Source organism: Silurus aristotelis, assembly GCF_946808225.1.
Source record: "Silurus aristotelis genome assembly, chromosome: 16".
In the NCBI taxonomy this organism is placed as follows: domain Eukaryota; kingdom Metazoa; phylum Chordata; class Actinopteri; order Siluriformes; family Siluridae; genus Silurus; species Silurus aristotelis.
This window is the reverse complement of record NC_139589.1, coordinates 20458517-20481929: the sequence shown is the minus strand read 5'-3', so window position 1 is coordinate 20481929 and position 23413 is coordinate 20458517. Positions and strand designations below refer to the sequence as shown.

The 23413-nt window shown below is 38.9% G+C and overlaps 1 protein-coding gene across 3 annotated transcripts in view; it reads left to right on the top strand.

The window, feature by feature from the left end:
- Positions 1–1772: 1772 nt before the first annotated feature.
- The window catches only part of whrna (whirlin a), a 120991-nt gene continuing 99350 nt past the window's right edge, over positions 1773–23413 (top strand). For all 3 annotated transcript variants that reach the window (XR_014537145.1, XM_083564044.1, XM_083564043.1), the window contains exon 1: positions 1773–3148. Coding sequence is in view for 2 of the 3 variants with exons in the window: in XM_083564044.1 (XP_083420170.1) it covers positions 2456–3148 (693 nt within the window). In the remaining variant the exon portion in view is untranslated. The remainder of the gene's footprint in view (positions 3149–23413) is intronic.

The following is a 23413-nucleotide window of genomic DNA, read 5'->3' as shown; positions in this document are numbered from 1 at the left end:
ATTTTGTTTATTTCAATGTCTAATTTAAAAAATATGGGAAAATTGTGTTAGTTTTGATAAACAGAAGGGGGATATATATATATATATATATATATATATATATATATATATATATATATATATATATATATATATATATATATATATATATATATACACAGTACATTGCAAAAGTATTCATACCACTTGAATATTTTCACATTTTGTCAGGTTATAACCACAGACTTAAATGTATTTTTTGTGACAGACCAACACAAAGTATCGCATACTGTAATTGTGAAGTGGAAGGAAAATGAGATGTGGTGTTAAAGATTTTTTTACAAATAAAAATCTGAAAAGTGTTCAGCCCCCTTTACTCCGATACCCCTAAATTAAATCCAGTGCAATCAACTGCCTTCAGAAGTCACCTAATTAGTAATTAAAGTCTACCTGTGTGTACTTTAATCCCAGTATAATTACAGCTGTTCTGTGAAGGCCTCAGTGGTTTGTTAGAGAACATTAGTGAGCAAACTGCATCATGAAGACTAAAGAAGGTCACACCAGACAGGGATAAAGTTTGGAAAAAGTTTAAAGCAGGGTTGGGTTATAAAAAACACATCCCAAACTTTGAACATCTCACAGAGCACTGTATAATCCATCATCTAAAAACCAAAAGTATGGCACAACTGCTAATCTACCAAGACATGGCCGTCCACCTAAACTGACAGGTCAGGCAAGGAGAGCATTGATCCAAGAAGCAGCCAGAAGGCCCATGGTAACTCTGGAGGAGCTGCAGAGATCCACAGCTCAGGTGGGAGAATATGTCCACAGGACAACTATTAGTTGTGCACTCCACCAATGTGGCTATTATGGAAGAGTGGCAAGAAGAAAGCCTTTGTTGACAAAAAAGAACAAGATGTTCTGTTTGCAGTTTGCCACAAGCCATGTAGGAGACACAGCAAACTTGTGGAAGAAGGTGGTGTGGTGTGGTCAGATGAGACCAAAACTGAACTTTTTGACCTACATGCAAAACGCTATGTGTGGAGGAAACCTAACATCAACCTAAACACATCATCCCAACTATGAAACATGGTGGTGGCATGTGGAATTATATACATAACAAAAAAGTGAACTGAAAATATGTCATATTGTAGGTTCTTCAAAGTAGGCATCAAGAGAATGCCAAGAGTGTTCAAAGCAGTAATCTAAGCAAAAGGTGGCTACTTTGAAGAACCTACAATATGACATATTTTCAGTTGTTTCACAATTTTTTGTTATGTATATAATTCCACATGTGTTAATTCATAGTTTTGATGCCTTCAGTGTGACTCTACAATTTTCATAGTCATGAAAATAAAGAAAACTCTTTGAATGAGAAGGTGTGTCCAAACTTTTGGTCTGTACTGTATATATATATATATATATATATATATATATATATATATATATATATATATATATATATATATATATATATATATATATATATATATATATATATATATAAACAAAAAAAGATCCACTATTATTTATTTATATATTTATATATTCTACTATTTTTTAAAGCATTTTCACTTTCACTTTTTTTTTCCACAACTGCCTAAAACTTTGGCACACACCCATATGTTAAATGTCTGCTCTATTAGGGGGAGCTCATATAAAAAGCCATGAGGTCTCTGATGGCTGATGTGCAGTAACTTCATATTAATAACCGGAAATATTGGAAAGGTCCGGTTACGCACGTGTGTTGTCGGTTACTAAGCAACTTACTATCCCATACTGCGTCACTTCCTGTGGAACAGAGCCGGAGTCAGAGTCGGGTGTGTGGACGCGTAGACAGCTGAGGAGCTGATTTCTGATTCTTGTGCTACTGAGTATCGGATTTGGTCCAGTTTCCGGAATACGTATTAGCTTTGTTTATATGTGTGAAGTAGATACTTGGTTTTGGATTAGTTTTTTATGAAAGAACAGGTTTAGGACGGATGTTGGATACGATGTATCTTCTCGTAACGAGACTAACGGCGGAAACGGAAGCTGGAATGTCCCTCTAAGTGTCCAAGTTGTAACTCTGTATTTGTTTATTTTTTGGTAACTTCTGTGTCTGGTTGCTTTAAAACAAGTGCGGAGTGTGCGGTTGGACCCGGAGACACCGGAGAAGCTCTTGGTGCCACTTGACCCTGTTTTCCAGAAACGAAGACGCACCTGAGAGGGACACTGTGGGAGGACAGTTTTCATTCGAGTTCCGTTGACACTCGGGACAATGAAAAAATGCAGGATAGACGGTGGGTTCCATCAGTCCCTACTCTGAGTCCTAGACGGAGGGTGAAGTCGTGGCGACTCGGCTGGGAAGCTCAGCATGAGGAGTGACGCGCAGGACCGGCGACGCCACGCGGCGCTCCGGGGTGCCCGGTAGCCGCGGCTCTGTCCACCCTCCTCCCCCTTTCTCCCGCGGGTTGTGCGTGTCGCGTGCGCGAGGATGAGCGCGGACCTGGAGCGCGTGTCGCTGAGCTCCTCGTCGGCCGGCTCGCTGGCCTCGAGCGCGCGCGCGCTCTCCGCCAACGTGCGCAAGCTGCACGACGCGCTCAACCTGCTGCTCAGCGAGCTCGAGCGCGAGCAGTTCGTGCACTGCCTCAACGTTTACCACGCCAAGCGCAACGTCTACGACCTGGTCCAGACCCTCAAAGTGATCCTCGACGCGCCCAGCAAGCGCCAGCTACTCCCCATGCTGCGCCTGGTTATCCCGCGCTCCGACCAGCTCCTGTTTGACCGCTACACCTCCGAGGGACTCTATCTGAAGTCAGACCTGCTGGCCGGAAGGAACGGCGAGCACGAGAGCGCCGACTCGGCCCCCGCGCGTTTAGCTTTGCGCGCGTCCCCTGAGCACCAGAGCAGCACCGATGGCACTTCCACTGCGCTCGTCCCGCTCCTGGGCAGACATTTTCTCCCCGAACCCCCGGGCGAGGTCAGGCAGGTGACCCTGAAGCGCCACAAGATCAACGAAGGTTTAGGCTTTAGCATCCGTGGCGGATCCGAGCACGGGGTCGGAATCTACGTGTCTCTGGTCGAACCGGGATCAATGGCCGAGAAAGAGGGACTGCGAGTCGGCGATCAGATCCTCAAAGTGAACGATAAAGTGTTCGACAGGTTTACTCATGCCGATGCGGTTAAGGTAAGTTCTGCTTTCAAAACCACAACGTTTCATATGAGAAACGGGTTTGGTTGTGAAAATGCCACATGTTCTTAACACTGGTCCTGGAGAACACCGTGGCGTGCAGAGTTTAATGTAGAGGTGTGCTGTCCATGGTGCTAGGATGCCAGATGCATGTTCTTTAGCTGCAGGAGATCTTTATTATTTTTAAGTCAATTTTTATTGTTAATAAAAGAAGTATAAAGACACCTTGAAGTCAGAAAAGGAGAACCAGCACAGTTTAATGTGGAGTTTGGTGTGCTGTCCATGGTGCTATAATGCCAGATGCATGTTCTCTAGCTGCACGAGATCTCCAGGTCTTCCTGCCAAAGTTAAGTACATTTCTATTATTAATTAAAGAAGTATAAAGACACCATGAAGTTTTTTGTGTGGATTGGGTACATTTATCAGGTGGGGCTCTGTAATCATTTTCATCCTCTATGATAAAACCTCCACATCTGGAAAGCAATAAAAAAATGACAGCTGAGAATTTGAGTTGTGTTTTTTCGAAGCCGTTGATTGTGTTAATGCAGTTCAACAAGTTTTATTTGTATACAGCTTTTAACATTGTCACGAAAGGGCCCCATCGTCATCTGGGTGGCACCGAATTTCCATTTCATCAACACTATATTTGAGCAATGTGACTGGAAAAAATCCAGCCAAGAAATAGGTAGCAGTAACGTGAGATAGAAAATAAATTTTTGTTACATTTTGTTGTCTAGCGTTAATCTCACCTTAAAGGCCGAAGTCTTAACGGCTTTAATAGGAACACCACGTACTTATGTATTACAGTTAAGACTAACACAAGCTGCGAGTGTTTTGTCTGTTGGCTTAATGGATTTGATCCTCGTTTAATAAAGCACTCACTTAGAGTCCCATCAGGATTCGAGAGCGAGCGGTTAATAAGTTCCACAAAGATTTCTCTTGCCTCATTATTTTCCTTATTATCTATGGCTGCAGTAGTGATTAGGTATAAAAACACTTCAGGGCTGATTTTATAGCAAATAAATGATAACAGGGTCAGTTGATGTGGTCAAAATGTGACCCAGTTACAATCAACTGAATGGTACTTCAATATGTAGCAATTTACTTCACATGATGGCATGTATTGATTTATTTTAATAGTTATAGTTCTACAAATGCCCAAAACTAAAATTTCCTGATATCAATTATATTATAGCAGCTATACAAGTTGTTCTCTTACAAGCTTCTCTTTTTTTTCTCCTCCTGCTTGTAGTTAATAAATTTGTTGAAAAGCATTGTGGAGACTTCTCAATAACATACCTTACAAAGCACTGAGACTCGAGAGTCCTTCCAGAGTACTCCTTTAAAATAATTCAGTATGAACAAGTACTCACTGCACTACAAGTCTCTGTAAGTATTATATATGATTGTTTTTTATCATGTGTTTGATACAAGGGCTTTGACGTTTCTTAAAAAAAAAAAAAAGGGTAGCAGGAATGAACGCTCTATGCAGATGTAAGTGTTAATGCCGTATTACCGACTTGAAAAAAGAAATAACTCGTCCCTAGAATCCAGTGTGTCAGACACAGGGCCCATTTCCCTGATTAATTATTTATTTATCTAAGCCAAGGAGCGTGTCCGTCCATAAAGAAGTCAATGTGATTAGTTTTCTCGTTCGTGCCTCAGCATGGGAGGTCCAATGGAGTTGCCCATTTTATCAGCCAGCTCACTGCCCGCTGTTATCTTACGTCAGTAATTGCACACTGCATGCTGAGTTTTGATCGATATCAGCAATATGTATTCTCTTCATGCATGTATCGGGTATCACTGCCCCAGGGAGGAGAAGTTATTGTTATTTCGAACAAATAAAAGAATCTTAGGTCATTTCAGGCGAGTGTTTCGATTCAGCCTGGACCCTGGTATTGTTTTTTTTATTTTTTATATTTGAAATATCCAAGCTGCTTTATTACATAGGCCCTGATTAAACTCTGAGTTATTGGTTGGCTTGATAGTCATTTTTAGTTCTATGCAAAATCTGTGAAAAGTTAGGACTTTAGCAAGCGTGTCGATTATGAACGTATATCAGGGTGTGTTTGTGTAGCTATTAAAAACAACAGACAAAAAATGTTTGGGTAGGTTGTTTTACACAGCTGAAGCCAGTGTGAGCAATAGGAGAGCTGGTTTCTTGCAGAGATTTTTATGCCTTCTGTTTGGCAAATAATGTTAATAAATAGATAATCAGATTATCATATAATAAATAAAAGGGATATAATGTAAGTTATGTATTCTTTCTTTGCGGCCCGGTACCAATCGACTCAAGGACCGGTGCAAGTACATTGGCTGATATACTTTACACCAGTGGTCCCCAAACTGCGGTATATAACAAGTATTTGAGTCAATGTACATTGTTACTGTACTTAAGTCATTTTCTTTTGGCTACTTTATAGTTTAACCGAGCATCAAAGGTATAAGCAACTTTTACACTCTGCTCAACTACATGTATAATTTAATATATGTACTTTTTACTTCATGATATTTCATTTGACAATGACCATCACCAATTACATTTTGCACAATCTTTTGTGGCGTATTTATTCTTCAGAAAAGGCTATATTCACTTTAATTTTATTTGTTCGTGGAACACTATTGGATCTTCTACTTTGACATAATACTACAATACTACTTTTTTAACAAATTGTTTGATCATTTTTTTCATTCTGGCATGTTGAGGAGGCTGTTGTATTGATCTTTGACTAATTCAGTGTTGAGGTGAATAATTTGATTTGTATTTTTGGAAATAAAACCTTACAAATCAATAGTTTTTGGCTTCTAACTTACATGTGTCTTAAGGACTAGTGCATCTTTGAACCTACTTTCATTTTGAGTAAAATAATCAAGTACTGTTCAAATCAGATACTTTAAGACTTTTACTCGTCATATTGAAATTGGTGACTTTTGACCTTTAATGGAGTATGTGTTGCAGTAAATTATCTATACTTTTGCTCAAGGATGATTTTCAGGTACTCTCTCCACCTCTGTCACAGAGTCAGCCCTGAATATATATCTAGATAATGATATGTCAATGAAAAATATGTTGAATATGTTTTGTGTATTGGGGCTAGAGTTATTTTCTGCTTTTGTTTATCCTGCCAAATGTACCTAGAACACATTGCGTTTCTGCAGCTCTGTGTTTTGGCTAGGTTTGCTCCTCATGGGAAAGTTAAGCAATCCAAAATATACAGTACGTTTGGCATTTCAGTTCATTCAGTACCGAATTGTTTTCTCACTGCAATCCAGCTGCTCTGGTTTTCAATTAGAACTTGCTCAGATATGGGGGCAAACAGGGTGTTTTGTTCTGTCCTTACCTGCTATTACACTAAAGTAAATTTTCTACTTTATAATCAAAGAGCATTCACGTTTATTGCATGTTTTGTGCTTCTGCTTTGTCATCTTCATTTCCGGTCGTTCGTATGAAATCGAATTCCCAGAAGTTATTCTTCCCAGTGCACTCTGTGGAAGCAAAAGCAATGTCTTAATAGCAGACCGAACGAGACGGCAGTGGCGATAGCTGAAATGTAAAAAACACAACATCGGATGCAATGCAGTGTAAACAATGCAGAGATGCACATCAGCGATGCGTCAAAAATGGAAAATGAACGCACCCAGTATCTCTAGACTATAAGTTTTCATTCCCGACTCACGTTATTCAGTGATTTATTAGGCATTGAAATGTAAATAGTAATAGAAAATAAATTAGTGATAAACATTGTATGTTATCTTAATGAGACCTGTTAAGATGGACATAGATCTTTTGTTCCCTTTTATCCCAAATCCATAATCTTCTTCTCTTGTTCCTATTGCTTTTATTTTTTTCTTCTATTCCTGTTAGGCAGTACAGGTTCTGTTATGGCCCAACACTATGATAGTCACATTGAGGACAGTGAAATGACAGATGGTCTTGAACATGACTGGTCTTTATCCACAATGGAGATTTACACCTGACGAGCTGAATCCCATGTGTGCTGTTTGGTCGGTTTATCTATTAGATGAAATTGTACACAATTTTTTAGCAGTGAGCATCCAAGATGTGCAATTTTCTTAATTTGAGAACGTGTATTATCAAACTGAGAGGATTTGGTCCATCCTATTGTGGAAACACATGGCCTTATTTTTCTTCAATGTAATAAGAAAATCTAACCTAAATTTGTCCATCTATAGGACTGTGTGTCTTGGTAACTCAGTGGTTAAGGCTCCGGCTAACTGATTGGAAGGTTGGGGGTTCAAGCCCCAGATTTGCCAAGCTGCCCTTAAACATCTGTGCTCCAGAGGCTCTGTAACATCTCTGACCCTGGCTTCCTAACATCGCTGGAATATGCAAAGAAGAATTTCCCTGTGCTTTAAAGAATAAAAGAACAAGCACCTTTTGTATATCAAGACATGAAAGCCTCGAAATCCGTATATACACCAAACAGGCATAACATTATGACCAGTGAAGTAAATATCAGTGATAATCTCTTCATCATAGCACCTGGTAATTGCAGCAAGTGAACATTTTCTCCTCAAAATTTATTTGTTACAAGCCGGAAAAATGGCCGAGCGTAAGGACCTGAGAGAGTTTTACAAGGAACAAATTGTGATGTCTAGACGACTGGGTCAGAGCATCTCCAGAAATGCAGCTCTTGTGGGATGGTCCCGGTCTGCAATGGTCAGTATCTATCAAAAGTGGTCCAAAGAGAAAACAGTGGTCTACAATGGTTGACAGGGTCATGGGTGGCCAAGGCTCATTAATGCACATGGGGAGCAAAGGCTGTTCCATGTGGTCTGATCCAACAGGCGTCCTACTGTAGCTCAAATTGCTAAAGAGGTTAATGCTGTTAATTCATGTCAGCTGCTTCTGAGTGCTTAAATTACTTCGAGAGCTTAATGCCACAATTAAATAAACAGTTAAAAACTTTTTCAGTCTTCCTCCTGCCATGAACCCCCTTTGCCTTATCACTCCCACTAGGGAGCTCTGCCATCACAGACAGGCACAGCACCGGCTGTAAATCCTCTGCTATCACGCCTTTACCTAGATGGAATGAGGAAGGGGCGGTGGAGGAGTGACTCCCGGTTAATCACACTGGTGCCCCGAAGATGAACTTGTGGGATGATGCACGAGCATGCGAGCAGTCCAGAGAAAAAAAGTAACTCAGAGGCACCTTTTTCTATCAGTCTTTCGCTGTAATTATTAAGGGTCAGAGTATCTGTGAACGAATTATTCATTTTTAAACATTAAATGTTTGCCGCTGTTTAAATGGGACAAACGAAGATTGACAGGATTAGACTTAAGTTTATGACAAGGTTCCCTGGTGGTCTAGTGGTTAAGATGCGGCACGCTTACCGCTGCGGCCCGGGTTCGATCCCCGGTTAGGGAATCAACCCCAGCCACTCTTAGTGCCCAGATAAATGGGGAGGTTTGCATTAGGAGGGGCATCCAGAGTAAAAAACGTGCCAAATCGAACATGAGGATCATGAATACGAATGATCCGCTCTGGCGACCCCTAATGGGAGAAGCCAAAAGACAGATTAGACTTGAGTTTATGACAAGGACAGCACATATAGGTGTTTTTGGAGACAAGGTGAGAGAGGTGTAATTGATATGGTTTGGTCGTGTGCAGAGAATGGACAGGGGGTATATAGAAGGCCAAGGAGGGAAGACATGCAGGTGGTTGGCTTGAAAGAGGCAGATGTAGAGGGCAGTGCGAAATAAAGACGTATGAAAGAAGAAAAAGAAACAGTCCCCGCTGTCCCCATTCAACCCTGTTAGATGAGCATACAGACATTTGCCAGGAAGGAGGATCGAGTATTTTGCGTAACTAGATGCTTTTCCAATTTGATTTAAATACCCCAGCTTTATAAGCAGATAAAGTCAGAGTTAAAAAATAAATATGTCTCCATATGTTAGTCATCAAGCCAGCAGGCTGAGTTATCTTCATGTTTTAGGAGCAGAAGGAGGGCCATCTGTCTTTGGGACAATGTGAGTGTGCTCTGGGTCTCTAGTGTGCTTCACAGATATTGTGATTTCAGTTTATTCAAAGATGCTAATCCAACAAGTAGGGGAATTATATGGGATGCCCTCTGCCTCCTAGCGGAAATATATTCTGTAGGTCCAGAGATTAGAATTTAGGTTTAGCTGTGTGTGTGTGTGTGTGTGTGTGTGTGTGTGTGTGTGTGTGTGTGTGTGTGTGTGTGTGTGTGTGTGTGTGAGCAAGAGAGAGAGAGAGAGTTTTTGTTCGTGCAGTAATGAGTCATATCACATGATGGGTAACATCTCCTGGGCCGCCTGAGTTTGCCTCCTTCTCAAGCAAGCTGTGATCGATGACTGTGCCCTGCAGTCCCTTTTCTTCTCCTAGTGAAAATAAAGCTGAAACTAAATCTTCTCTACTTCTTTTACTGTCTACAATGTGTGGAAGAATGTTCATATATATATTTAGCACGCTCAAAATGGTAAATACAGATATATTATTACAACAGCGTTTTAGTGGCACGTAAAGATAAGAGATTGAGTGGAAATATTTTAAAAATAAATCCAAAATGACCAGATTAAATGGGAAATATTTTGAGAATAAAGTCATAGCAATATGAGATTCAAGTGGTCATATTTTAAGAAAAATCAGAATTGCTGGAAACGTTTCACTATTTCGCATTAAATTGACGTGGGGGATTTGGTTTAACCCTACTTTAGTTTAGGTCTTTCGGTGCATCATCACAGAGTTATAATTAGTAAAAAGAAAACAGCAGCGGTTCTGTATTAAACGTAATTTATTCCGAAAAAATAATCAGACAGTCATTGAGGAAATGGCTTTTTTTGTGCAGTCTGAAGGATAGCGATGGTTGCATCTGCGTGCTATTCGAAGAGGAGACAGTGTTTCTCAAGAGTCTATGAGGATGATGATCAAAGAAATCAACCTTGGAGGAGTTGAACGCCGGCGCACTCGACATCTGTGACGTAGCCAGTATTTCACCAGGGGTCTGGGATTCAAATATTTTGACTTTATACTCATATTTCTATGACTTTATTCGTACTTTTTTTTTTTGCTACACCTTTAATCTCGTAATCTAAGATTTGTTTTGGCACTCAAACGTTGTTGTATATGATAGAGTGGGATATGGTAGCTCACTGATTTGGACTTTGGAAGTCTGATCAGAAGATCGTAAACTCAATTTTCTGCACCACCAAAATCGCATTCATGCGCCCTTGAGCAAGGCCCTCAACGCTCAACTGCTCAGTTGTGTAAATACGATCATTTCAACTCGCTCCGCGTCTTACGGCGTCTACTAAATGGCATACATGTAATAGCCAACAGGATGAATATGGATGTCTGGTACTAATTGTCTAACTGCACTATAGATTTTGGACCGTGGTTCTGGGGATGTGTTTATTCAACCACAAGAGCCTATGAGGCCTGAGGAGGCCTGGGATGCAGTCAGGGTTACTGTTAATGCCAAAATGTTTTCATTGGGGATGAGGTGATGACTCTGTGGTGGCCTCTCGAGTTTTTCTACCCCAGTTTTAGCAAATCCTGTCTTCATGAAACTCACTTTGTGTGCATGGGCATTGTCATCATGGAACCGGTTTGGGACTGTGGTTCTACTGAAGGCAACCATGAAATCTCTAAAATATCTAAGAGTATATGTTTTTTTCTTCAGAGTTTCCACAGAGTCTTAAAAAAGTCTAAAAGGTCAAAAATATAACCATTTTAGGTTTTAAAAAGTCTTAAATTTGCTGTTCTGGGTCTTAAATAACTTTAAACAGGTCTTAATTTTCCGATGTCTATGTAACGCTGCCTTCATGTTTATTGAAATGCTCGCACAGCACATTAAAGTTTTTTTGTTGTCGTTTTAATGGTGTTGTAGTTCGTCTTTATAATTCACTGTATTATTCGTACAAATGAGACCAACATGGAACAGCCAATCAGCTTTCTGTTATTAGTCCGAATCTCTCGTGGATTGTACCAGAGACATAAAACGGACTTTATTTTTCAGCTATGAGGAAGTGCAAGTTTTGGCTTGAAAATTTTTGTATTAGAGCTTGGTTAAGGCATGTATTCATGTGTGGGTGTTTTTGATGTAAAATTGTATTTATAATTGCTCTTAAAAACAAAAAAGTCTTAAATTTAACTTAATGAAACCGGCAGAAACCCTGAGAATTTGCCACGGCTACTTCGAGAAGGGTAGGTTTTAGATGACCAAACACATAATTTTCCATCCTTTTGTCTCTCTTGCCTTTTTGTCTGTTTGCTAATCATTGAACAGATTAAATAAAACATCTATAAAAATCTTTAGAAAATAGTCTAATTTTCAAAGTATTGTCTTTAACCTTGTAGACTCTGGTCCAGTGATGTGCCTTCAATACGTCTAACAACTTTATATCCGAAATGATCATGTGACCTGAAGCAGTTTATTGCATTCCACTATACTGTAATGCAATAAACCACTTCAGGTCACATGATCATGATTGAATGAAAACAGAATATATATATATATATATATATATATATATATATATATATATATATATATATATATATATATATATATATATATATATATATATATAAAATATTCTGTTTTCATTTATTCAGTGTGTTCGGTTATATGTGATATATGAGATGTTAATTGTTCTTTATTTCATGATTCACATGTCGCGTTCTTGTTTTGTCTCATTCAAGCTGCGAGTCTGCCTGCTGTTTTGGATTTGTCTGTCGTTTCTGTCAATAAACCCAGCACTTGCATCCAGTGTTCTAACTGAGGGTTACATGGGACATCCGTTTGTGCGCTGTACAAAACTATATATATATATATATATATATATATATATATATATATATATATATATATATATATATAAAAACTTGTGAACACGTTGGCCATTGACGAGACGGGTGGAGACATTACATGAATATAAAAAACACATACACACATGGTAATGAATACGAGAACAGAAATAATCTCTGACTGTATGGAAACATCTATGTTTTCATGTTGATCCTGGGATTATATAAAATACTGTCTGAATTTGATCCATCTGGTCGACTGCAGAGCAGAAGGCTCCTAATGAACGCATGGGAATTGATAGTTGCTCCGAGCTTCATTTAAGGTCTGTTTAGAATTGTTGCGTAAATGATTATTTCATTTGGACAGAGACGAGAATAATTACTCACTGCTTTTGTTTGTCCTGGCACGGAGGGATGAAAAGAGATTTTTTTCACATTTTTTTGTTGTTTACTGACAAGAAAAGATCAGTATTGATTGACTAACCAATCCCACTCTCTCTCTCTCTCACTCTCTCTCTCTCTCTTTCTCTCTCTCTCTCTCTCTCTCTCTCTCTCTCTCTCTCTCTCTCTCTCTCAGAGTTTGAACAGGCAGTTTAGGACACACCAGGGGCTTCTTTCTCAACACCTTTCAAACTGAGTTAGAATAAAATCAAACGCGCACACCGTGATATATTATCGAGACAGGAAGAAAGAATGCCATGCTTACTAAAGCTGATAATTCATTCGTGCCCTGTCAGGGAGAAGACAGAAGAACAGATGATGAGGGAGGAAATAAGGAGAAGTGAGGTAAGGATCGGGAAGGACAAAAAGGGTGGATGAAATGTGCAAATTCAAAGTGTTGCTGTGTAAAACACATGCAAGGAAACAGTACACATGCAAGAAATGAATTGCGTTACTGACTACAGTACAGCACTTCATTTTGGCTAGTCAATCTTTTTTGAACTGCTGCTCATGCGCCATCACAAAGCACTTTGATACACTTACAGGAACTCTGCCCTCTTCAGCATACACTACCTCACAGTTGCCCACAATCAACTGTTCTTGAGAATATACAGTACAGTACATTACAGTATACACCAATCAGGCATAGCATTTGACATTATACAGTGAATATCAGTGAATATCAACATGGCACCTGTTAGTGTGTGGAATATATTAGGCAGCAAATGAACATTCTGTCCTCAAAGTTGATGTGTTAGAAGCAGGAAAAATGGGTAAGAGTCAGGATTTGAGGGCCAAATTGTGATGTCTAGACGACAGGGTCAGAGCTTCTCCAAAACTGAAGCACTTGTGGGATGTTCCTGGTCTGCAGTGGTCAGTATCTATTAAAAGTGGTCCAAAAAAGGAACAGTGGTGAACCCGGTGACAAGGTCATGGGTGTTATTGACAAACGTGGTGATCAATGGGTGGTCCGATCCTACAGACGACTTTCTGTAGCTCACATTGCTAAAAAAAGGTAATAGCGTTAATGCTAGGCCTGTTTTGGCAGCAAAAGGGGAACAAACACAATATTAGGCAGGTGGTCTTAATGTTATGCCTGATCGGTGGCCACAAAGTTATGCCTGATTAGTGTATACGGTATCATGCTTTTCACCCAGGGAGCACAGCCAGCCAGCTTTTGAGAACCTCATACAGAGATAGCATCACAGTCCATTGAATTTACAAGTGAATTGACCTCCAAGTAAAACATTTATAAAACACTTAAAAAAAATTGTCCTTATTTTCAAACTATTGCCTCAAACCTTGTATTAAGAGTCTGGTCCAGTGATGTATATTCAACTAAATCATGTGCATGTGATTGGAGAATTTACAATAGATCTGTTATAAAGGTCAATGAAACTTGAATCGCTACTACTAGTTTCTGTATTTATCGAGATTTGTATAATCTTTAAAGGATGACCATGAATTTACAAGTGTTTTAGCCGAGAAGCAATGTTTTATTATATATTTTTTTATAACATTTTTGTTTTAATTTCCTGTATACACAGGCTCACATTAGACATTAATTTAGAATAAGAGCAAACAACAAGTAGGAAACCTTTATTTCTTTGTAACTGTATTAATACTTATTTATATTTATTTCCTACTGTTTATTGTTCTTTTAATATACACGTTGTACCTGATCTAAGAAATAAACTGCCGTTCCGTAGTGTCGACTAGTAGCAGTGAAAATTGCCAAAAACCTTCTGCCGTTCTGTTCATCGAAGAAAATTGGACTCCTTCCTTTGTGCGAGACTTGGCCTTTTCCACCCATGATTATTAAGGGAGGAAGAATATATTGCAGTAACTTAATACAGCTCACTTGACCCCTCCCATCTCCTCTCTCTCCCACTCACCCACCCACCCAGTCTTTGTTCACATCACCTCTTGCTCAGACTCGAGTCAACGGCAGACAAGCGATAATGTCTTGTAGCTCCAGATGGCGGATGGACTGAGAGAAGTTTTGTGTGCCTCTTCAAAGAGCCGGTACAGTATTGATGAGAAGGTACTGCCCAGTGCCATGGCTCAGTGTGAGGCTTCTGATTGGCTGCTGCCATGATCAGTGACTCCTGCTGGTAAATAATTGAAGAAGCAAGCCACCTCACCTGAAAGCTGCTGCTGCTTCACTGCTGTTGAGCTGTTGAGGTAGAGAGAGAGAGAGAGAGAGAGAGAGAGAGAGAGAGAGAGAGAGAGAGAGAGAGAGAGAGAGAAGGGAAAGAAAATAATATGTGAATTTTTACCAGTAAATTTTTTTTTTTTTTATTTTTTTTAGAGATGATTGTCTCGAATTGACCATGTGTTCTCTATGTCTCGCTTTATTTGTTTTCCCCCTGTCTTTCATAGCATTAATTTATTACAGCGAGCATTTTCTAAATTAAAATATGGCTAGTGATATTATGCATGAACTGGGGGATGAACATATGCAACATGGAAAGATCCACAGCACCAGATCCATCTCTCTGATACTTCTAAAGAAATTCAGTTAATACAGTATTGATGTGTTTGACATTTTCCGACTATGGATGCACGGCCCAAAGCGCTGATGAAATTAGAGATATATTCAATTCAATTTTCTTTTTTTTTTTATAAATGACATTGTCCCAAAGCAGCTTTGGAGTTATAAAGTTGGAATGTATAAGTTTACTGCTTATAAGTTTGTTCCATATAAGTTTAACCCTAATTAGCGAGCCAGTGGAAAATCACTTGAGATGTTATAAGGAAGAAACCTTGAGAGAAACCAGACTTAAATAGGAACCCACCTTTATCTGGGATCATATTGGTATCAATTATGATTCGACACATTTTCTGATCCTGTCCACTGAGGTTATCCAACACAAGCTCACTTACTTCCAAGAACTTTGGGTTTAAATCGTACTACAGCTTTGTTTTACTTACAAAATAGCAGTGAACATACACCAATCAGGTTCATTAATTCACCAGTCATAATGTTGTAAAGCCTGAACCTGGGACTTTTGATTTTTCAGGTCTAAAAATAAGTATTGAACTCTATTAGCACCCGTCACGGTCCAGCTATCAGATTTTTCCAGCCATGTGTGTTCCTTTCCCAAACTGTTACTATGAAGTTGGAGGCACACAATTGGATCCGGTATCTTCCAGCATGACAGTGCCCCTGAGCTCCATGAAAATATGGTTTACATGGGTTGTTGTGGTGATCTTGAGTGACCCGTGGTAGAACTCTGATTTAACCCTACTGAATACCTTTGGGATGAATTAGAATGCTGTTTAGATGCAGATGCAACTTTTATTTTCAGGTGCTCACATACTTTTGTCTATAATGGTGTATTCAAAGAATAGTCTGGTATACATCGAAAGGACATTTGGTGTATAAAATGAGAAACACTCAGCTCTTATTCTTTCTCACACTCCCCATTTCCTCTCTGCCTTCCCCCTTTTCTGCGCTGGCTTCATTCCTGCTATTTGCATTCAGAATTGGTTTTCCAGACGTAGCTCAGGTCCAGGTGTGGACAGAATTAAGTGTAATTACTACAGTAATCATTCTTTTCAGATGTAATATTCTATTCTTGGCCTGTCAGTGGTTTTGGCATGATTAAAAGTTTTTTTTTCTCACTTGCTAATCACTTACATGTTCCCCAAGCTACTCTTTTCTTTATTCTAGCATGCATGTGTAATAACCTGCTTGTGCCAAGTATTCATTGATGCCACTGTTGTGCTCAGTCAGCAAACATACAGCTGATAAATGAAAAAAATAAATAAATTGCGCTTCCTTTAGCTATAAGTAGTCTTGAATCATACTGTAATACTCAGGGCAGAGGACTGGATCAAAGCATTGAGTAGTCCCCCAAGACCAATTTTTTATTTAGTCATGCAAATCTAACACAAACAAGAGCATTCGGTTTGTCGGTGTTTTTTTTAATGTGAACCTCATGAACATTACAAGGATTCTGCTGTACTCAGGCTGGGCTGTTTATGCAATTATGGAGCAAAATCTGTTTATTTATTGATCACGACATTGAACCAAATACAGGCATTTTTCTATATTAAACATATGTCCAATTTGGCAATCATGCAGCAGCATTACAATGGATAAAACCATTAGATGCATTTGATCAAGAGCTATTGCAAGATATGGCAGCGTGGGTGTTTCCAAACGGGCTTTTTGAGTATTTCAGACAGCGCTGATCTTTCCCATGAGTGGCAGATGGGAGCAAGACACTGATTCAAAAAGGCCAAACTTGATTGGTCTGAATGGAATGCTACACTTTACACCCATGGTGAGCAGAACAGCATCTTAGAACACACAAACCTGTTATCTATGAACAAGAAATTGAGGTTCTGCTGCACATGCATACACTTAGACAAACAACACTTGGTCTTTTTGTCCTATAATAGCTTTAGTCCTAAATCATGAATTTATAGTACATTTATATTGTTTCATTTATTCTTTGTCAAGTAATGAAGCAGATGATAGCGGATAAATAATTTAACCCATGAAACCAACAAATCAAAACCAAATACAAAGCAATAAACAAAATTAACAGAAGGAAACACAAGTGGAAGGTAGATCTAGAAAACCACCAAAGGGCAGGAATGAGACACAACAACAGTAAATGGAAAACAAAGAGTGCTGTGGGACGTGAGTAAATATACATGTGCTTATTTAAATTAATGTGAATTAGGTGTACAAACATGTGGAATGGTGTGTAAAGGTTCAATGAATGCAGTCCCTATCCATAATCCGGAGAAACTGCTTTTACTTGGCTGTTCTGAATGTTCTCTGAAACCTCTCATCTGAATGTACTTCATCTTTAGTAGTAGGTACCGATGGCCGAAACTAGAGGTCGACCGATAAATTGGGATTTTTTGCATTTTTAAATTAATCAGCATCGGCCAATTGCACTGCAAATTAGGCTGATAAATAGGCCTCCCAACACCTGCTACGATCATTACTAACGGATTTGGATCGATTTTTTAATCATGTCTGACTTTTCAAAAGTGTCTGTGCGCTCCCTACTTACTCCCTCCTTACTCCACCGTTGTTCGCTTTCGTTAGTTCCATTTTTTTCGCGTGCATATTCGCTAAGCTGAATAGCCAATCGAGGTTCTCTTTCTTGCTGTCGAGCCCCACTGCGAATCTGTCATGCAGAATCGGCCAAAAAACAGCTGGCCGACTAGAGCAAATGGTGCAGAACACACTGGAAAAACTAAAGCGGACCGACAATCCAACCCACCCCGACATTGCCCGATGGCCGACCACCAGCTTGGGCTTTAAGTTCTTATCATTTGTTCCTAATTTAGGCCTATATATTTCGTTGGTTTAATATAATGCTAAGTTTAGAGAAAGAATGGAAATACAATTTTGGAACTGTATTGTTAGTGAGCCTTCAACCAGCTGTAGTTTAGGCTACAGGTAGGCACTGATACCAAAACGTGCTAATAAGTGCACTGATTAGAGAGGCTTGTGTAATAAAAGTTTATTTAAAACAGTTTTCTGTAAAATCAGTCAGATATATCTGCCTAAAAAAATCTGCATAATTTTTCGGCTATCCGCTGCCTTGATTTCTAAATAGCGGCATCGACATCAGCTACGGAAAAACCCGTATCATTCGACCTCTAGCAAAAACAAATTTATTTTGTATGACACATGGGTGTTTAAGCCATTTGAAGATGATAATTCGCTCAGATGATTGAAATATTTCCCCACAATCTGGACGTGATCTGTGTATATGAAGAGCCCCTTTATCGTAGTGCCTGACATCTTAAAACCCGGCGCAAGCGCTTCAAAACCGTATTTTCATATCCAACACGCTGAGATCGGAGTTCATCGCAAGTGATTTTAGAGGGGAAATGATCATTTATATTCTTTAAGAAAATGATTAAAGGCTCTTAGTGCCATTGAGATGGCCTAAAGCTGACTTTTAATATCATAAACACACGTGTCATGCTGCACTGATATGAGGAAAATAAATGTCAATAATTATTTAGCAGGGATGCCTGAGCGGTCAGAACATTCCACCGTTTTTCATTCTAACCCCCGGATTATGATGCCACAAGGCAATAGAGGCAGGCAGGCCAAACGACTTACTCAGAACAGCCAGATGAAGATAATTGATTCTGTTCAAAGATTTATATTTCTGTGAAAGTCTGAGAGCGCACAAATGGTTTTTTTTTTTCTTTCTTTCCCCCGATGCAGGCTCAGATCACCACGGGAACAGAGATTAGTTCAATGTCAAAGAGACCTGGATCCGCATTCAACTTTAACATATGCTCTCTGACTGATTAGTTTTGCTGCGGAGAGCTGCCAGTGCGGTCCATCACTTTGATACGCTCGTCTCCTCGGCCAGGCCCGTGGACTTCCTCTGACAGGGAACGCTCAGCACTATGGGAAATGTTCTCCTGCAGGACACATGTCCTCCTGAAGACTGTGCTAATGAGAAAGCTGTGATTTTGATAGGTGATAATAGTTGTCCTGTCATCCATCATCGCCATCACATCATGAAGAAAAGAAACGCAAGAAAGTCAAACTGAGCGGAACTTATTGAAACGTCAGAAGGCTTGTACGTGCACAACCTTTGACTTTCTCAGTTTTACAAATTTGATCGAAAGTTGTATGGGTTGTTTCTTAGGTTTTAATGTAGGGATTAGGGTTGTTAAGGTAAAATGCTTTCCACTAATTATCCACTAATTTTCATCATTTAGGACGACTCTTAAAATGCGCTGAAGTACATTGTCAAGTCAAGTCAAGTCAAGTTTATTTGTATAGCGCTTTTCACAACAGACATTGTCTCAAAGCAGCTTTACAGAAAACAACAGTGAAGGTGAATGGTGTGCGTTTGTCCCTGATGAGCAGCCGTGGCGACAGTGGCAAGGAAAAACTCCCTTAGATGATATGAGGAAGAAACCTTGAGAGGAACCAGACTCAAAGGGGAACCCATCCTCATATGGGTGACATCAAAAGTTTGGTCATAAATCTCATTGTGCTATAAAAACACTGCAGACAATATTTTGAGAGTTAGATCGGTTTTCTTAGTTTTTTCCTAAGAGCATTGACTTTTCTTCAATCTCTTTTTTTACGCTGATTAGCACCGAAATTCAAGGAGAAGTGTACGAAATTCAAGGAGAAGTCGTTCTTAACAATATCTTTCATAGAAAGAACAACAATTAGGAGATTTCGACTGTACCGCCTGTCTTAGTGTTTTCAATTCATCTGTTTATTGCTTGGTTATTGATGACTTACATCAGAGAACTCCTGCAGCATTTGAAAGTCGATCAATAAGCCTGTATTGCAGCAACCCGCTTGGTATCAATCATTGTTTAGCATCATGAAATGCGTCTACATGTGAAATCGGACGGGCGAAGAAAACCCTGGCTACAAGAGCAGCATTCGGAACCATCTTTTATTAATGACTAAATAATTAAAAGTCAGTTGAATGTTGAATTCTTCACCTCGTCGTTATGTTCTCCGTGCTCAAAGACACAGAGTGTAGATGTAAGCCATGTAAGCTCCACATTACTCTCTCTGCATGTGGCCATGATGATGCCGAGTTAGCCGGCACTGTTCGCTAATTCTTAATAGCCTCCAGAGACACCGATGAAACTGTGAGCTCAAGGGTTATTAACATCTCAGCTGACTCCATTTGTGCTACAATTCTCTGCTCTATTACAGCCTGGGAGACTGAATAGTGATGCAACTCCATTACTTTTGTGCTTTAATTATTTTTTATTTATCAATAATTTGATATTGTATTAATTACTTTACCTTTTATATGGATCAATTGTTTTTTTTTCTCGTTTATCAGCCTTTTAGAAAAGTCGAAGGTAGACGTTTTCATTTTAGCTAAGACATTTTTTTAATCTACATGCACCTGTTGATTAGCATTAATTATTTCACACTACAGTAAACTGAGCTCTCAAAGTGAGAGAAAATGTACCTGAATTTGGAATATTTGAATGAATACCAAATTGAATACTTCTATGAACAATGTTCAGGTCTAAATGTATTTATATCGGGATTAATCTTGATAAAAATAAGGTTTTAGTTATAACTTATATACCTTAAATATAAAAATTCAATAGCATGTTTTTAGTTAATATATATATATATATATATATATTTTATTTATTTATTTTTTTTTTTTAATTTTTTTTTTGTGTACATTTTTGTACAAAATGTACAGCGATTTTCCACTAAGGAAAATGGTAATTGGAATAATGTTTGTATTTCACTGGAGGCAGTAAAAGGTTCATGGGATTCATTGTGACTTTTAGTACTTGAACTACTGTAGATGTTATATTTATATAATTATATAGACATATATACTATACTAAGACTTATATCTCTTTTTCTCCCTCTCTTTTTTTTTTCTCTCTTTCTCCCCCTCTGCACTCTATCATTGGCTTTGCATGCATCATTTATCATTTCATACATTAATTTCTGAATTAATTTCTTTTCTGGGGAGGCTTTCCACTAGTTCTAGTGGAAGAGTATTAGTGAGGTCCCAAAGGTTAGGGCTTTGTGCAGGCTACTTCATTCAGTGCACACAAACATTGTCATGTGGGAAAATTTTTTGGGCACTTTAGATCCACTCTTCTATCATCTTAGGTTGCTTTAGAAGTTCTGGAGTGCATTAAGTGTTCCAGGTCTTTCCAATGGTGTTCAATAGGGTTATGGTTAGAGCTCTATAGCAGGATCAAGATCTTCCACTCAGGGACATTGTCATGCTGGAACAGATCTGCGTCTAATAGTTCCAGTAATGGAAAGATTTAATGCTACTGCATCCAAAGACCTCCTTTACAGTTGTGTTCTTCTAAGTTTGTGGCAATAGACTGATGTATGGCTGAAAAAGTCAGGTGTCTTAATAGATTAGTTTATATAGTGTATGTCTTTATGTCTATATTAATGCTCTTTATTAGCTAACTGGTGCAACATACTTTGTTAGCTTTCATGAATGTGTCTAGCCATTTAGGTTTCCAGACAACCAAAAGATGGGATTTAGTACTTTCACCAGCTAATAGATATAATGTATGAAGTGTTGAACTTTTTGTAAAGGTGCAGCAGGATAAATATCATTTGCTTGCTTCATTATTTACCAAAGATTTTCTTTTAGGCTGCTATATTATCTAAGTAACACACATGTCCAGTAAATGGTCCAAATGAACTTTTTGTTGTATGTAGACATCAAGGAAAGCAACTGATTTGCAGTCTGCCGTGAAGAGCGGTTCATTCGGCCATTTGCACAGCTCAACATTTGTTCAGTTCTTTTGATAGTACAGGTACAGAAATAAATGAAACCTTTCTCTTTTTAGAAAAGTGCTGAGCATTATAATTAAGCATTCAGCCTGGAGTGAAAGAAGTCATTCCCCCTATAGTGAACAAGACCATAAATAGATCATTAAAGTGAGCTTTTGTATTTCTTTCTAGAAGGGTTTTTAGCAAAACTTGCGAAAGACATAATCAGACTTTATTACTATATAAATATTATATACAATATTTATTACAACTTTATTACCTTTAGACACACTGTCAAAGTTATTTGTGTAGAGGAAAAACTAACTATTCTGTAAGCAGTAGAAAATAATTACTATACTACAAAGCGATAAGGCAACATGCTGATTGTTTTGTAATATTGTATTAGAGATGGGTAATAATACTGAGGTTTAGGGTTAGAGACCTGTGAAATGTTTTTTAATCGTATGTGACAGCGACGGTAAGCTACTCCCGTTTGCTAGCTGAAAGCTTCCGACCTTATGACACTGTCTCCGGCCAGGGTTTCATTAAACCAGCGCAGCAACTCGTTGATACAACAGCCAAGATTGGAAGTCGATGTAAAGGAAATGTTGTTTCATCCAGTGACATTGTCAAGGCATCTGAGTGAAAGAGCACAAACACTAAGAAGAGCTGTTGTCGATTAAATTTTTCGGAAAACCTCCTTCCAATCAGCCACATTACATTTACATAGATGCAAATTACACTTATTACATTATACTTGGTGTCAAGAGTGCTTTTGCAACAGCATTCGTTGCAGGCATTTAAACAACTGGTGAAAACATTCAAGCTTTACTATTTGAAAAACTCAGAGTATTTGGAATAAATTGTTCTGAATAGAAGAAACTTGTCTTTGTCACTGACAGAGGCCCGAACATGGTTGTAGCTTTATGTGCCTTCACAAGACTGAACTGTAGTGCTCACATACTCAACACCATTTTTTCACAGGCATTCTCATTCGCTGTGGTGGACTAAACACCCGATGCTGACCACATTTTAATAGACATGAAGTTGGGTGCATCAACAAAAACAATCCTGGTGACTTTTTTTGAAGCTGTTCAAAGATGCTACCAATGACTTGGAGTCAGACAATACTGCTTTGAGTGCGTCTTTAGTTCTTTCGTGGGCCGTAAAACAAAGAAACCACTGCAAGGCAACCAGGACTGATTGCATTCTCACTGAAATTGCATTAACTTGTGTGCAACATCTGGACGAACTAATGTCACCGAAAAGTTTCGCACCAAATGGAATTCACATGCTCTACAAAATAGCAAAATTTTTTAGTCAAAGATGATTGATGATAATGAAAGACAAGCTGTGATCCATAACGTCAAAGTGATAGTTGATGAGTGGGGGTTTGATAAAAACACAGGAAATTCTACCACCACCAGGAAAGAAGGCTGCTTTTTAAGACTTTGCAGAATGGGAGGATGCTGAAGATACCATAGACTGCGACGTGCCAATAAATTCAGAAATAGCGGAATATTTAAAGGTCAAGTTGGAAAACCAAACCAACTACCTGCATGTCTTCCCTCACCACCTCCATAAACCTCCTCCTTGGTCTTCCTCTTTTCCTCCTTCCTGGTGGCTTCATCCTCAGCATTCTTCCACTGATATACCCCATGTCCCTCCTCTGCACATGTCCAAACCATCTCAATCTCACCTCCCTCACATCGTTTCCAAAACGTCCTACATGCGCTGTCCCTTTAATAAATGAATTTCTAATCCTGTCCATCGTCGTCA